Raw genomic sequence first — 17,741 nt, 5'->3', positions numbered from 1 at the left:
CCACGTGGCTCCCACCCTGCGAGTGGTAGGGAAGGAAAGCCTCGGCCTTACCGCATGTGGTCGGGCAATCTGCACCGGATAGGACATGGCGTGCGGGGGGTAGCGCGGCTCGGCCGCGCGCCAGCTCTGCGTCACGGGCTGCGTGGAGCCAGACATGTCGGAAGAGCAGGCGCGGCGGTCGCTGCTTCCAAATCACCAACAAAGGATTAGGAGAGCCGAGAGCTCCTCTTCATTGTGTGTGTGCTCTCCACGTCACGCAATAGCTGGAAGGAAACAGGAAAGCAGCAGGTTAAAATTCAGTCAACCGCAGTCCCACGAGACAACCGAACATCAGGCCTTGGGCGATCACCAAAACCTCACTGCCCTCGCAATTCCCCAGCAGCCCCGTTTTCCATCTGGCAAACCTCACTGCCAAGTTTTTTTTGTAGATTACTCCTATCACAGGAAGTCCAAATACAAGATTTTTCCCAAATATTTCCCATCCAATTTCCCCGGAAAGCCTTCGCCCAGCACCAGCAGGACCAGGAAGCCAAACTGCCAGCAATTTATTTGGGTCCTGTTGATCTCTAAGTCTCTTGGAGATGGGTGTTTTTTTGCAGGGTGACTCAGTTTCCAAAAACACAGTCAAGAGTTTTGGCATTTCAACACAAGGTCCAAAAAGGCACAAGGTCCCTCCCTAGCCCATTCCTTTCGACATCCACACTCTCACATGTCAGTGGCTCTTCTTTCCAAGCTGTGGCCACTTTCGCAGCCCTCTGAGGTAAGCCGTGATCTAATGGCAGGAGGGACACCAGGCACCAACCCTGCCTGCAGCTGTGTCCATCCATGAAGCTACACTAAAACCCAGGACTAAAGCAATGTCACACACCCCCAGTGCCACCTGGATCAGCCTTTCTGACAGGAACCAAGAGCCAGAGAACACACCACAGCCCCGAGGGTATTTTCACAAACACCCATCACTCCTGTACCACCTGTTGCAATTCCTTTAACAGCTGCGACAAAATCAGGAAAACCAACAAAGTGGGAAGGTGCTGCTTGGCCCCAAGGGGAGATTTACAAGTAACTGATTTTTATAGATACTTCACATTGTTTGCTTGATGATGATTTTAAGTCTCCTGGTTTTTGTCTAGATTACAGTGAAAAAGTAGCAAAGGTCTAAATGCTGCCCTTCATCACTGTCAGTGTGAGGTGCATTAACTATTATTCTCAAATTAACAGTTAGTTAGTTATACAAAGCATCCACTCCCAGTGCTGCCTTCCTGGGTCAGGGGATGTTATCAGGACTGATCCCAAGCAGGGACAGCCCCAGCTCCCTGGGATCCATTCTGCATCCCACACAGTGCTGTGCATGCTTGCACGCCTCCTCCCCAGCGCAGGTACGTGCTCTGTGTGGATTTGTGCAAGGCTTTAGGCAGTATCAAACTCTTCCATCAGCACACCAGGAACAGCAAAGGAAACTTCCAGCGCCACGAGCTCCCAGCAGCCTCTCCCCACACTTGTGGTCTCTGTGCATGGGGAGCACAGCCAGCCCCAGCCAACGCAATTTCAACTGAAACAGCAGTTGGTGTGTACAAAAACCAAAAAGGGGGCGGGAAAGCAGGAAAAAAAAAAGAAAAAAGAAAGAGGAAGCTTTTCTTTTTCTATTTCTTTTCCCTCCTGTGACACCACAGACGAGCCCGTACTGATAAACCCCTCACTATCTGCTGCAGGCAGGCACAGGGCTGCCTCGCTGGTTTGCCAGCATCGACACAGCCTCAGAGCCAGAAATAAACCAAACCAAGGCAACGGCCCCTGGCAGCCAGGCACGACAAGCGGCCAGTGGCAAGCAGCCCAGGGAGGCCCTCTCACACAGGGGTCAAATCTTACAGAAATCATCTTTTCAGCAAATCCCCATGAAACCTAAGGATGACAGACACACAAGGACATCACCATGCTCCTGATGAGGGTCAGGTGAGTCTCTTCAGAAAAAGGTATTTTGCCAAGTGACAAATGGAGAAAGACACGGTTTAGCTCTCAAGGCAGGGTGCAAAGGGACAACCAGGTCCCTCCTGCTTTCAGCTCATTCCCTGCACAAGAGCTGGGATTCCCCCCCCAGTTCTGGACCCACAGACCCCTGCTGAGCCCCAAGGGCACCTTACCTGCCACGCCAGGGAAGCACTGGTGGCCCGGGAGCAGCCCGACCCTCATCCCAGACGAGACAGCCTCCCCATGCAGGAGCTTGGCGTGCTCAGTGCGATCCACCCCGGGCAGGAAAGCCCCTGTGCACGCGGGGGAATTCAGAGGCACCCAGAACACGCGTATTTATACTTCCAGTATGACTGTCCCACTTCCCCTCACGCTTCCGACTGGATGGGATTTTAATCACCAACTCCCACCCTAAGCTGGGGGCTGTGCCAGGAGCATGTGGTTCAACACCCACTGCGCTCACCCTCCAGGGACACAGCAGCACCCTCCCAGGAGACACCAGCACCCTTCCCAGCTCTCCTGCAGCCCGTGTGCTGCTCTAGGGGCAAACCCTCCCTGCAGCTGCCAAGGACATGTGCACGGGGCTCTCGAGGGCTCCAAAAGCTCAGCGGGATCTGCAGTAATTTAAGGTACTTTCCCAATAACAGATTCAAACTCGGACATGTTGGCTTATGGCCAGCTACAAGTTAATTAGCACATGTAAAAAAAAAATATATGTATGTATGTATGTATGTATATACATATACACACACCCCCCAACCCAGAGTCCCTGGCAGCTTTCAGCAAGCCAAGGCTTCCTGGAAGCACAGCAGGTAGACCTGACCATGCTGAGGCAGCTGTCTACAGTAAAAGAAACAGGATGACTTTTTTTTAACTCTTCAGATCAGCAGTCCAGCTTAAAACACAGCACCAGGTGCAAAGCCACATGGTATCAAGCTCTAAAACAGTTTAAAAGCCTTTTTGCCTTGGTCTGTGCAACTAGAAGTTAACTGTCTACTAGAGGAACACAGACACGGGATGAAGATACGGAGGCCAACAAAACCATCCTGCACCAAGGCACAGTGTCTGTGAGCCGTGTCCTGCATTAATCACAAGCTAGCCAGAGCACAAAAGGATTTTTCCTTAACTAGGGCAGCAAACCACCTCTGTCTCTATTGAGGCTTTGTTAGAAGCCCTGGGAAGACAAAAGTAAAAATCACATGTTCCTTGCAAACAGGCAAGAAGCACTGTCCACGCATTTCCACATCTGCAAGCAGCAGGTCAGCAGCAGGATCTCAGCGCAAGCCCAAGGCCCTGGATGTTCTTCCTACTGCAGTAGGACTGTGGGCTGGAGCCAAACAAAGTCACCAAAGCACTGGGCAGCTCCACAGATGCCTCAGATCACACCTCAGGTCCCATTTTTACACTCCATGTGCCCAGCCCAGCACCACTCTGGGGAGGAGGGTCCGTGACCAGCAGGCAAAAAGGCTGTGGGTGCTCCCACTGGGCAGTAAAGTGGGAGCACATCTTGCTGGGGATGCGCTGGTGCCCTTCAGAGCTGGGTGCAGCTGGGACACCACTAGGCCACCTATTCCCAGCAAAAGACACCGGGGTGCCTCCTCCCCCGCAACTCTTTATTAATTATTTTTAAGAGAGGAACACAAACAATAGGAACAGATTAATGGAAGTAAGAGAGAGAGTGCAGCCAGGCTCTTTAAATCTTTAAAATCAAACTGTTTGGTTCTTACTTTCTCAACTGATTTTGATGAAGAACAGACATTGTCTCACAGGAAAGGTATTTCCCCCCCAGTTGGAGTCTCCATCTGAGACTGTTTTACCCATAGACCTGCATTAGCCATTACAGCCCTAGGTACCAGAAGATTTATGGTCTCTGATTAGGAACAGGAGAAAGCTGGAGGTTATCACCAAAACCAGAATCAGGGCTACAACACGAACCTGCGGATGAGGTGAGTGCCCATAGAACCTCCTGTACCTGTTTATTTCCACCTGTTGAAAGACTCACAGGATTCTGTCCCACTGCTGAAGCTTTCAAAACTCCCCCAATCCTCCCCCTGCCACCACCCTGCTCTCCTGTTTTTCCTCTTCATGTGCCATTTACTGTCTAAAATTGTTTCCCCATCACCTGTTCTCCCAATTCACACCACAAAAGCACACTACAAGCCTCTGCAAGTTGCTGCTGGCTGGCCCACATGCCAAGGAACTCTGCCTGCACGCCCAGCTGCCCCAGCGCCTGCCAGCTCCCAGCAGTGTCCCCCAGCCCTGGCACAGCCTGGGCTAATGGGGTGCACAGCACTGGGCCAAGCACATTCACATCCAGCCCAAAGGATGGGCACAGATGAGTCCACAACACCCTGCAGGCACCTATGGATTCCCAGCCAACAGCACTTGGACACGGGGCTGTACAGCTCCATCCTGGACCTTCAGTGCAGCTCCTGACTGCAGCAAAGCCTACCACTGATACAGGCAGGACCCTGCTAAAACCCTATAGGTCGAAAATAAGAGGTTTGCAATTCAATCCAGTTGCCAAAAAATCTAATTAACATGATTCAACACACTTGTTGCTCTTCCAAGTTAGAGCCAACCTTCCTGATCGGTCCCTGACTCCTCAGGGAGAGCAGCATTCCCAGGTGAGGTCCCTGGCTTCACTGGCACAACACAAATGTGGGCCAGTTGCTGTAATTACCCCGTGCCTTAGTTCATCTATCTGAAAGGTGAGAACAACAAAACACTCCCAGCTCACAGAAAATACTGGTTCATCTGTTCTCCTCAGAGGAGTTTTAAAGAGCCCAATAAAAACACATGGCTCAAGTTCAAAATACACTTTTTTGGGTTTTTTTTAAAGCAAGGACATGCTGAAATAAGATTAACAGAATATTTTGTTTCCTAAGTCCAGAGTAATGTTACTCAACTTGTGGTCTACGGCCCATGGATGGTCTACAGACAACGTTAAGAGGCAGCCCACAAAATGACTGCAAAATACCTTATTAAAAGGCAAAAACTAGTACCACCACACCATGCAGACACGGCAAACAAGCAAAATGCTGTTGGCACTCACCAGTGCATTTAACTGAAGAGTATTGACAACAAAGCTCATGTTTAATTACATTAAATGATGCAGTTTTTGGAAAAAACAACAAAGTCATCTTTAATCAAATGCTAAATACATGACAATTTTCCTCCTCAAACAAGAAATAAAAGGCATATATCCTCCAGTCAACTCACATATTTTGAAATAGAAGTTAAGGAGACCTTTGTAATGATGCTTAATTAATACTGAGCTCTAATATCCACCTACAAGAGTCCGACCAACCATGATGCCCAAAAAACCCCAGCACCCAGCTGTGTGTGGCACAGAAGAGCACACTGCTCGTCAGCTGCCGCCCCACCGACGTGCAGCTCCAGATCAAAACCAGACCTGAAAAGCAGCTAAGAGATTGATTCGCTCTTGCTTTAAAGGACTAGTGGAAGCAGAAATAATTAAGATGCAATGAAAAGGGGTAGAGAGACATTCCTAAGAAATGCACCACAACGTAACGTTAATGGATTTGTCTAATCAATATGTGCATGAAATTTTCTTGGAAGACAGTTGACATTATACACAAATATTTGTATGTACTGGATCTATGAAGTCCTTTCAAGAGGAAAGCAGGCCATCTGCCACAAATTTAGGGCTCTATTCAGAACAACAAAGATGACAATGTCAGTGTCTGCAGCCCAGGAATCCACAGTTCAGTCACAGCAGAGCACAGAGGTTTTACATTAACACTGCAGAATGGGGTCAACAGGAAAGATCAGGCACATCCTGAGCTCTGTGGCATGAAGGAGAGGTTATTTCAACCTCAGGGATCAAGGCTTATACCTGCATGTGATCCTAAAACACTTTCCTTGCTTTGGAGGAGTACAGAAGCCAAGCCAGACTGGCAGCACTCTGCATATGACGGTCAGACCCTGCAGTTCCTCAGGTGCCCCTCCAACAGCAGTACCCAGAACAGCTCTTGTCCCATTCCACAGCTCACCCGCTGGCAGAGCTCTCCTCCCTGTTCTCTTTTGTCCAGATGACTTCTGAACTAGATTTTTTCCTTGCCTGACCAACGGTGTGGATGCACAAGCAATTACGGCAGCAGATCTGGGGGAAGAAGGGCCTTGCAGCACCATGACAGAGTTGCTCAGAGCAGGGTGTTGTCCTTCTAAGAAGGTACAAACAGTCCCTAAGGCCATGGAGAACATGTCAGCAGCTCAGGAGCTGAAGTCTCTCGTCCTGGTTTGGTGTCTCACAGCTGCAATCAGGCTGCATCAACTCTCCCAACCACAGCATGGCTCCACACAGAACCGATTCCAATCCCTGATGAAAGATGACTTCTCTGCCCTGCTCCTATTACTGCCCAAAGCCGCAAAGCAGGATTTGCCACTTGCATTTCTCCTTTTCAATCTATCCAAGCTATTTTGGGCATGGGACCCAAGTTTAGCTCTGCCCCAAGATAACCTTTGCCAGCATTTGTGTACAGATCTTGGCACCGCAGCGGCACGAAGCAAGGTCAGAGCGTCGGATTTGCCAGCCCCATTCCCAGTTGGTTTCGAAAAGCAAGTTTGCCAGACCAGCTGCTCCCCGCAGCAGCATGGCACTGGCCTGATGCTTCTGGAAAGGACATGCTGACTGTGCACTGCAATTCCTGTCCCTGACAAGCCTCGCTCAGACCCCAACCCACAGCAGGAGAATCTGATTCCCCGAGAGCCGATGAGACATCTGCACACCCGCCCCAGCACTCCTCCTTGTCAGGGGAGCACCTGCAGGGGATTTCACACGCTTTAAATACATCTCAGCCCTCAGCAAAGGGGCTGCAAGTGACCTTGTGATGTGCTCCCAGAGGGAACACCATCATGTGCTTAAAAGAACAAGACTGACCCATTTCTCTTTGCAGGAGCACTCGGCCGTCGCTCCCCAGCTGCAGGGACATCATCTTATTAAAATGCACAAGCCACCAAGTGCCAGCCTGGCCATGGCTCCAGCCTCAGGTCAGCATCAACACGGCCGGTCTGAGTCTTTGCTTTTCAAACCCACTCATAATGTGCTTCTTTTCCTTTAGTCTCCCTACTCCCATTGTTGGATTTCCCCCTTCTAACCAATTTAAAAACATAAGCGCCTCCCAGTTTTGCAGTTGAGACTGGTAAACCATGCAGACAACCCACGGCTCTTTGAACAGTGAGCCTGTCAGCAAGGATGTGATGGCAGAGCTGCTCCTGTTATGCAACAGCATCGTTGCTCCCGTGCCAGGGCACCCACAGCCCTGCAAAGCCGTTCCCATGCTGCTCCGCCGGACGCGGGAGAGCCGGCACGCACACGGCCACACGCAACCCACAGCTACTGACTGGCAGCTGCAGCCTCGGTGCCCAAAAGGGACACTTCAAGTAATTACAGACAGTGACAAGGAACAGCGAAACAGAAACCCACACTTAAAAAAAAAAAAAAAAAAAAAGGGGGGGGGGGGGGAGGTGGGATTTGGATCCATGCACAGGCCATTCATGGAACAAAGGAGTTATTTTAAGTCTGGGCTGGAAATAGAAAACAAATTAGACCATGCAAGGCCTTTGTTGAAGATGATCTGCAAAGACAAATGGAAACGCCTGGAGAGGAAATTAAAAAAAAAACCAAACATGAAACCACCCGGGCACTGGGACTGCAAAGGGAAACAGGGCAGGGGACTGGAGAAGGAAAGGAAAGGAGTGACAATCAGATGCCAGAGCACATATTAGGCAGCCAGAAAGGAGACAGATAAGAAAACCAGTGCAGGACAGCAAAAGCAGACTAACAGAATGGACTGGTAAACTCTAGGGATGGAAAAACTGCTGAAAATGCCCCATTTTGTGGTGGAAGCCTATCCCAGAGTTCCAGATACAGAAATGCAGGAGTTGAAACTAAAAAGCCCATCTGCTGGGGCAAGATGGGCTGTGCAAAGGAACAAACCAAACCCTGCTCCTCCTCTGCCCAACCCCCTGTCTGGCAGCCTGGCATGCTGCAATATTTGCCCTGTGCTGCCACATCCACCTGGGACGGGATCCAAGCAATTTTAACCATGGTGCAAGTGCAGACAGCCTGTTCCAGGGCAAAGCTCCTCGCCTCACTCCCAGACCTCATTTCTCCTCGGTCTCTTCCCTGCTCACTCTATACAACATCTTTCCCACTTCAGCTACCCCCCTCTTACATTAAACATGGGCTTAAATGCTGGAACCGCTAGGCAGTTCTAATCTCAGTTGAATAAACACACACCAGCAAGTTTAAATCAAAAAACCCCACGCAATCGCTTGCTGACAATGATACTGTAACCATGTGGCTATTTCAGCCACGCTCCCAAGCGCATTAAACAGCACATTAACGACAGTCACTGTAACAACACATCACCACTGCGGCCTCTTGCTGCTCCCAGGAGCTAACCTAAAGCCCGGGCTACCCAGACAAACAAGGCTTTTAAAATGCAAGGCAGATTACAAAGCACCTGCGAGATTTATTTATATATTTTGCACAGAACACGCTGCTCATTTGATTTTCAAACCCTTCAGCTCATGTTGCTAAAGAGACAGGTCCTCTGATGTCTTGGGCACGTTCATGAAAGTGAGGGGAGTCATCTCCTCCAGATCCTTTTGTTGAACAAATTACTCAGCTCAGGAGTGACATTTTCGGTTATTTACATGCTGAATAAAGAAGGGAAATTCATCTTCTGGAGTTCCTAAGATAAGTTCTTTGAGGCATATTGTACCGCTAAACATCTTCTCCTTTCGCACGTTCCCAATTTTCAAAGGCGACAAAACATCTTTGCCTTCTAAATTATTCCTTTTCTTTCATGATCCTCTAATGATTCAGGAGTCTAAACCTCACACGAGGATCTTTGAAGAGCACCAACTGCCAGCATAAAAGCTGAACTATTATGACAAACTGCACAATTTAATGCCTCCCTAGGAAGACATGTGCAAAGGAACAAAATTACCCTAGGGAACCGAAACGAAGCCTGCAAATAAATTAAATGACCTGTAAACCAAGGTACTCAAAAATATATGAGATGCTATGCAGCTGTGTCATAAAATATCACTAAAGGAGGGAGTCTTTTGGGAGCAGAGCTGTTTTAAACAAACCCATTTCACTCCTGGTTTTCACTGCAGTTGCTACACGTACCCAGCACACCCCTGCACCCCAGATTCTGGACGGGAACTGAAGTAACGCTACCTCAGTCACTTGTGATGGTCTGTCACACACCAGCTCTGAACCCTCCCCTAGGTCTTCCTCCTAACATCCTCCAGGTAATTACTAGCAGATAGAGCCAATTTTCAGCCCAGGTTAATAACTGAATTCCAGCTATTTGTTCCTGCACATTGCTGCTGCTTTCAATTCTCCCCAGGAACACCGATGAGAAGTTCTGGCTCACTGCTGGCCCAGAGAAAGGAGCTGCTCATTAGTTCACAGCACATCAGTCGGACAGACAGGTCTAAGCAGTAGGAGCCATTAATTGGGTATGTTCTGCTATCCTTGTCTAGGTAATTAATAGCTTCTAGACAGAAAGTCAAAGTCTCTCTAGAGGCACCAAAAAATTCCAATGTTTGCATACAATGAGGACAATTTGCAGTGAGGGAAGGGGAGCAGGAAAACATCACCTCCACCTCCTCCTCCATCCCCTTGTCAAATACCCCGTACATAAACCACAGCCCACTGCAGCAAGAGGCCTGGGCTGCAGCAAACCTGTTCTGAATCCACAGAGGAGTCTTACCCTGAAAAGAAGGAAAAGCTTGCACAGCTCCAGCTCCCTCCAGCTTCACTCCAAGGCAAATGGCACTTTGCAGGAGCCAGGCTTTGGGTTGTTTCTACAGACGGGCTTACAAAACAGATGGGGATTCCTGATGTGTTTAATAACTGAACTCATGCAAGTGGGCAAACGGGATTTCAGTGCTTCCCTGCCAAGCTCAGTCCTGCTGACAACAAGCTGTCCAAAGCTGTCAGTCACTCCCCAGCAGACCAGAAGTCCTGCCTTGCTGATCAGGACACTTCTCAAACTGCAGCCTGGTCGGACCCTTTGCCATTTGCCTCTCCTGGGCTCGGAGCAATGGTTTTCAGCCTGTCATTTACAAGTTCCTGGCAGCCTGTGGACTAGTTTGCAGGAGTCCTTGAAAGATGACCGTAATTCATGCTACACAGATGAGACATCTTGAAGGGTCTGCTCTTCCAGGGAGAAGCAATGAGCGCCAGCAAGACGGGGTCAGAAGACTCTGGTCTCCCTGCCCTGTCACATGGGAGGGAGGGGAGACTTTTGCCTTGTTTGCTGGCAAAATGCCCAGTCCCTGGGCTATCAGTCCATCCTGTTTAGCAATTGCTGAACTCAAAGCTATTAAGGAATAATAATTAACAACTACTTAATAAAAACCCCCTCAGCTGCCAATGTCAAGCTATTCCCAAGATGAGTCACTGGCCCAATTTGCTGCTGCCACTGTGCAGGCATAGGCAGGTACCTCCTGTCCACCTCCACCTGTCCTGGGGCCGAGGTTTCAAAGGGCTCCTCACCTTTCAGCAGTGTAACAGAAACAAAGAAAACCATGAGGGAAACATCTGACACCAAGCAATCCTCCTCATCTGGGCAGTACAGCTCCTGGGCACACAGCAGCTCTAGCTCTGAGTCACTGAACTCAGACCAAGCTGGTCTGGACAAGAGCACTGGGAATGCCAGCACAGGAAATAGGAGAGCCATAGTTTCCCAAGGTCAAATACTGCTTTTGTGGAGCTATAGAAACAAATTATGGCATAATAATCTTTCCAGAGTCCGTCTGGGAGGTACTTAAGGATGCTTCCCAGTACCTTCATGCATTGAGCAAATAACCTTGATGAAGGACTCAGATTTAAACTAAGATGAATGCTCGTTATGCACAGCAAGAAAAGACATGGCATTCAAAATTGTCTCTGCTGAGGCAACGAGTTTCCTGTGGTATCACGTTGAAACAGAGCAGCTTACACAGGGATAACTAAGACGATTATTGTCCCCAAATCTCCATGACTTCTGCTTGGGCAGCTGAGCTGCTCATGAGACAACAACCTTTAACAACCCCGGTACTTTACCAGGAGTAGCCAATGATGGTGCATTTCACTGAAAATAGCTGTGGTGCCTGTGAGGGCTCTGTACCACAGCACACGGCCCTTCCCACTACTCCTGCAAAGCTCTCAAGCCCACCCAGGGAACGTGAATCCAGCCAAGCCACCCCTGCCTGCTCTTCACACTTCACCCAGCCTCCTGCCAGCCACAGACCCTGCCCTCACAGAAAGCCTTACTGTGGGAAAGGCACTGGAAAAGTGACTCTCCTAGGGAAAAGACAGCACAGAAGTGAAGAGTTCAGGGGGAAAAGAAAAAGAAAAACTGAAGCCAAATGCTTTTTAAATAGACAAGAGGCAATAACAGCATTCCAGGTGTAAAGCAGTCACATCAGGGGATACTCCTCTGCACAGCTGGGCAGTTTGTGTGCACTCCTGGGGCTCTCTTGCATGGGAAAGTCCTTATTTGTCCATCTTGGGAGCTGCAATTCCAGAAGAATTCACACCAGTGGGTACTGATTACAGCTTGGTAGGCACAGACATGCCACTTCAAACTGGAAAAACAGCAAGCCTCTGTATTTGGGAGAACTCTCCAGTTTTAAGTTGTACAGGAATTTTTACGGATGAACACAGCACACACACGCGCACAAACCCCCCTCTCTCCATGAAGCTCTGTTGCATGCTTTACCCAGGAAATTCAGTCTGCTTTAATACAAAAAACTTGACCACAATTTCAACCAATGGAAGAACTGCCTGCCCTTCAAAAGGAGCAATGTCATCCTCCCAGCAGCTGGGGAATACCAGGTTTCCCACACAACCACTGCCAGACTCTCCCAGCACTTCCACAGCCTCCCAGCAGTAGCTCCACACAGCTCAGGGATGCTGCCTTGCAGGACAGAGATGACTCAGGTGGAAGGTTGTTGACTGACTTAGGCAGGCAGGATAGGGAGCTCCTTAGTCCTCCTCCCACAGCTCTGGTTTAAGGGGTGTGGAATGACTTAATTATGCCCCTCAAGGCAGGAAGAAGTCACTTGTCTTTAAATACTCAAACTTTTATTGAGTTAACAAGTTTTAACAAGGTCAAGGCTTGAACAGTAAACTCCTACCCAAAGGGGAATTCACTGTTTCCCCTCTTGCAATTCATTAGTGTCCCCCAGAGTTTATTTCTTATCCCTGGGTTAAAGTGATAAACTTTACAGACAGAGAAAAATCAAGGAAAGAAAATACTTGAGCAGTTAGGGTAAATAAACCTCAATTTTCTTCATCCTACTGCGATGTCCCAGAGAAGCACCTGGCACTCTACACAACACCCACACACATCCCCTTGGAGGGGGCCACAGGCAGGATGGCAGATAGGGCACCCTCATCTGTCATCTCCTGCCCAGCACAGGGTGAGCTCTGGGAAACCCCCTCCGTTCAAACCACTGTGGTCTCTGCACTGCAAACAGCTGCAGAACAGCTGGCTGGGGGCTGAACAATGGGCTCAGGCCACTGGAGCCAACCCCTTCTCCCTCCGTTTCCTACGGCATGGCTCGCTGCCGACGAGTAGGAAATCTCCAGAAACAAACACACAAATCTTGCAGACAGATGCTAGAGGTAAAGAAATGAATTTTGAACTGTTTAGCAACATGGAAAGAGAAATATTAACTGCAGCCTTCCCCAAAACCACCTCCCTCCCTGCTCCCCAGCCCAAGCCTGGAAAAGGCTTCCCAGTTTTGTTTTCACATCAGCCGCTCACAGGGCAGGACCATTCCCACGTCCCCATGTGCTCATTTACATCATCAGCCTTGCCACAATATTTCCAAGTCCTACAAGCTCAGCCTGCCAAGGAAATAGCACAGCATTACCATTCAAACATACACCACTCACCAAGATCATTTAACCATGTGAGCAGGAAGTCACCTACTAGGCAGGAGTGGGGACAGAGGAAAAGTCAGCCCTTGCCAAGTTTTACCTACTTCCTACAGCCCCGTGAGAAGTGCAGAGCATCAGGGATGCACCTTGCTCAAGCTGTAATTGAGAGGTCCTACTCACTGTCCACTTGAGAATCCCTCAGAAACAGTTACTGACCTGAGCAGAAGTGCCATCAACTGGATATAAAGAAGTTTTAGTTTCTCTGAGCAGGAGTTTGTACTGGTTTGACTGAATCTGCTTTTAAATCAGGTCTGTTTAAACTGGAGCTGGTTTCCTGCTGCGATTCAGATATCCCATTACACAGCTCATCCCAGCTGCCAGCTCTGTACAGCTCAAGCAAACGGAAAGTTGAGCAGCTCACGGAAAAAAATGCTTTTATACGCAAACAAAGAAGTCAGATTGAAAAAAAAACCCCCGTCTTCTATAATCCTGTGTACAGAATTTACCTCTAGGTTCTGGTACTTGGTTAAATAAAGGTAAGGACTGGCTGGATGGGGGTTGCACAATCTGATCTAGTGGAAGGTATGAGGGGCAAGGGGCTGGAACTAGATGATCTTCAAGGTCCTTTCAAACCCCACCCATTCTAAGATTCTAGGAAAACTCAGAAGACAGCACACTTCTGGACACAGAGCAGGATGCAGAGCTTAGCCTGCACCTCTTCTCTTCCAAAGCAACCTTCCCGCTCTCCCACTCCAACCCAGCCTCTCCAATGAAATTCCAGTTTGGCATCCCTTGCCTCCAAGCAAACCACTCTCTTCCCTTTACAGCTTTTAGTTCCCTCAGCCTAGATCCCACAGGGCCCAGGGGAAAGTGCAGGACCCCACCTGCTCCAGCAGCAAGCCAGGGCAGCTGGGATGTGCTTGAATAGTCACCAGCATCACCAGGGCTCTGCTCCGAGGCAGCAAAGAGCTCTGTCAGAGCTGCTCCCAAGGGCAGAAGCAAGGGAGCAGATTGTACTTCTGTGCCTTAAGCACACCAAGAACAATCTGTAACAAGGTACTTAATACTTCAACACAGGAAAGGCCTAAAATGTAATTTCTGTCAACTAACTTGGCGTTATAGGTCCACAGCCTCTTTTATTAGCTAAATGCTAATGGAGCTACAATACATCAGGTCCCATTTTAAAAGTCACAAATAGTTTATAAAGGCTTAATCAATCATTAAATAGGTGTTCGAATAAATGGCTAAATCAATCATTATAAGCCCTAGCTCTAAGTAAGCTATCGGACTTGGTAATAATCTGCAATATCTCCAGCTGAGATTCCCACACCTACGTATATGACCCCATCATGTCACAGACCTGAAGAACAGAACATGCTATCTGTCATTTCTTAACTATTTGTACATAGGCTTTAATGTAATTATAGACCATATATTGCCACATTCCATGTAGGTGATGTTAAAAGTACAGATGAAACATTGTGAGCACTAAAAAGTGGTCCTTTGGGATGGCACTAGAGAATATTTAATAAAGGCAAAAGCTGCAGGCTAATTTCCCCTGGGAGTTCCTATTTAGAGCCTGTCGCACTAAGAATCCATCACAGACAGCACTGATTCACCCACACCAGAGAGAAAAAACCCTCTTCCTCCCCCACTGCCAGTCACCAGGATATCACCTTCAGTAAATGAAGGAGCACCTCTTCCAGAGCACTGCCAACACATCCCAGCTGCTGACCCTCACTCGCTCACTTTGCGGGCTGCGAACCTGAGCATGGCCAGCCACCTCCAGGGGCTGTGAACATCCCACCCCAGGTGAGCATCCAGAGAGGAGAGAGGGCATCCCTCTGCTCAGATGCTTGCTCAGCTTGGAGGGGACTGCTTAGCAGCCTGAGGTGTATCCAGTGCCAGTTGCTCCCAGCTTGAGCAACTGGGACTTCAGGAACTGCACGCTCCAGGTCTGACCCACAAAGCTGAGTTTCTCCACAAAGAGAAGACGATGCTTGGCAGCAGCAAATCCCATCCTTGCTCTCTGGCTTCACACACAAGCAGCCTGTGCTCCCTCGTCCAACAAGGGGTTCTGAAGCAGACAGGTGAGGTGACAGAATGAGCTTCACATCTTTAGATGGAGCTCATGACACTAAGATATTTAACACAGCATTTCTCAGGGAATGGAGGGGGAAAGAAACCTAACAAATGTCCTCGCACCATCCTCCCCAGCATGGAGAGCCTGAGCTCAACCTGGGGCTACGTGCTTGAGAGGGATGGGAGGAGAAAGGGCCAGCTGAGCAGGAAGGGAAATATCTCTTCAACTCCAGCAAGACCAGATCACTGCCAAGAAATGCACCACCAGTTCCTCATTGGCTTTACTGAGAGAAGTTAAAAACAATAGCACTGAGGCACACAGCTGGAGCAGATGTTTTTAATTCTTCACTGCTCACAAGCAGCAGCTTTTCCTCCCCTCCTGCTCACCCACCTACCCCTCTCTGCAGGTATCCAGCAGTGGGAGTGTGATGGAGAGGGACGGAGCAAGCTCTTCCCCAGTGCCAGAGCCATCCCTTAGAATTCCCACCCCAGCCTCTCTCATGAACCTGCCTGAGGAGGATTGTGATCAAGCTCTTCTGTTTGATCCTCCTGTCATTCATGCCAGGTAACCTTTGTAAATACTGTTCAGCAATCCCAAACAGCAAACCAGGCTGCAAGAGATGCAGTTTAACACGTAGACTGATACATTAAAGTCACTCACACCCTGCAGCACTACTGTTCTTTTTGGCATACTAACCCAAAGGTTAGTTACCAGCAGGTATTCAAATTTCAAAGTAAACCAGTTAACTTTAAACCATTTAAAGTCTGTATCACAGCCATGTGTGCTAAGTCGAGAAGGGAAAGGCATCCTGTCCGACGGTTTTAAAAGATTTTAGGTCACTGTCCCTTATGCAATGAGAGTTACTCAGCTGGATAAGATCAGCCATTAAGCAGGATTACAAATTTATCTTCCCTCGGTAGTGTGATCTTCTACTAATAATCGTATCATGAAAAATAATACAGAAAATGTTTTAAGAATTGCCCTTTGAGGCACTAGCAAAGCACAAATGCTCACATGGCAAAAGGCAAAATCTTGTCTTTTAACTGCAAGGATGCTGCAAAATACTGAGGTGGGCAAAGAGGCAGAAAACAAAACACCGCAGCCACGGCGTGAATAGCAGCAGGAGAAAACTCTGGCAGTGCTGAGACCCTGCAAATCAAACCAGGGGGGCTCCGTTCAGAGGGAAGATGTGAAGCATCACCAGCCGACTCACCCCAAGGAGCCGAGATTTGATGCACTCTGTTTCCCATGGTACCTTTCTGTAACTTACATCCGGACAGTGCCTGCCTGCCCCAGGACAGTAAAGATAAATACAGACACAATCTAAGACATCCAACCCCTTGAGAGAATTAAGGCGGTTTTTACAGTCTCCCTCCCAGCCCCAGTCACACGCTGCCTTCGCTCAGCACAGAGCAGAGGCAGCTCCAGGAGCAGTGCTGGCCATCAGCTGCCCCATGCCTCGCAGGGTGGGTACATCCCACTTCCCCATCACCATCTGCAGTGACCCTTCAATCACATCCCGCTAATCACTGCACCAGGGAACAGTGGACTACTCCAGCCATGACATCATTGGCAGATTTGATTACAGTGCTGATTACATCATCACCCACAAGAGATTATGCAGCTTTCCAAATGGCACCAGCAGCTTCTAAATAGCTTAGCTGGAGGAAACCACAAAGGACATATATATTTCAGAAGTCTCAGGCTGTAAGTTTAATGGAAGAACTTTCAACACTATCTTTTGGAAATATCCGTGCACAGACAAAGTATTTTCACATGCCGTTGCTCATGTCAGTGAGCCAGCACATGCTTAGGAGAATATTTTGGTTCCTGGAAAAGTCACACGCACGGCCAGTGAAGGACTCTGCATGAGCGTAACCAGAAGAACGTCACTGCCCGTCGCGGGGCAACAGGAAACCCCAGATTTGCCAAGTGCACCATAAGGAATGTGTGTGCTGAACCATCTCACTCCAGGGTGGGAAAAATACTTTTAAAAGTCTATTTAAATGACTTTCAAGAGAAGATAATGAAGTTTAATAACAGGAACTCAACTGAGAAGCAAGCACCCATTACAGAATCTGGCACTGTGAGTCCAGGAGCGTGAGAAGGACAGTGTTTTGCTGTCCCCATACCACACACCAGCATTAGCTCTGTCACGGGGTGCTGCTGCTTGCTCAGCCTTCCCCTCCTCTGCGTGGACTATTTGCAGAAACAGCATTAAAGCAACCATCAAGCAGATGCTTGAAAAATGCAGAATGACGTTCAAATGACATCTATCCATAAATCAGCCCAAACCACAAACATCTGAAGAAGATTTTCACTTAATCCAATTTACTGTAATCTCTCTCTTTAGTTAAAATGACAGAAATGTCAAAATGGGACTTTACTCCTCTGTCAAAGCATCTCATGGTGAAAAAGGAAAATAAGCAGGCTCTCGCACGCAGCACCACTTATTAGGTTAGAAATGTCAAAACTGTACTTTGATTCTCACTATTAGCAGTCACATCCACATGCTGTGCCCTTCTGTTTCACTTCATTTCCCCCAAAAGTGAGCACAGAGCATATGCTCCATGCCAAGCATCATCCAGGCAAAACCACAAGTTCCCCGTTTTTGTTCCTGATGATCCTTGTGCTCATCTCTGTCTGGGAGCACACAGACTCTCCCAGGGCCTCTCAGATCACACAGAAACAGGCTGATTTACCATCAAAGCTCTCAGGAGGACTGTGTTCTGCTGCTTCCAAAAAAATAAAACAATGATCCAAGCCTGCTCAACAGAC

The 17,741-nt window shown here is 48.5% G+C and overlaps 1 protein-coding gene across 1 annotated transcript in view; it reads right to left on the bottom strand.

The window, feature by feature from the left end:
- The window catches only part of NCOR2 (nuclear receptor corepressor 2), a 228,201-nt gene that overhangs the window by 154,944 nt on the left and 55,516 nt on the right, over window positions 1-17,741 (bottom strand). Inside the window, exon 2 of the mRNA XM_039561371.1 lies at window positions 52-263. Coding sequence (XP_039417305.1) covers window positions 52-156 — 105 coding nt within the window. The 5' untranslated portion in view covers window positions 157-263. The remainder of the gene's footprint in view (window positions 1-51; window positions 264-17,741) is intronic.

This window comes from Corvus cornix, chromosome 15, assembly GCF_000738735.6.
Source record: "Corvus cornix cornix isolate S_Up_H32 chromosome 15, ASM73873v5, whole genome shotgun sequence".
NCBI lineage: Eukaryota > Metazoa > Chordata > Aves > Passeriformes > Corvidae > Corvus > Corvus cornix.
The sequence above is the reverse complement of the archived record's forward strand: the minus strand, read 5'-3'. Positions and strand labels throughout refer to the sequence as shown.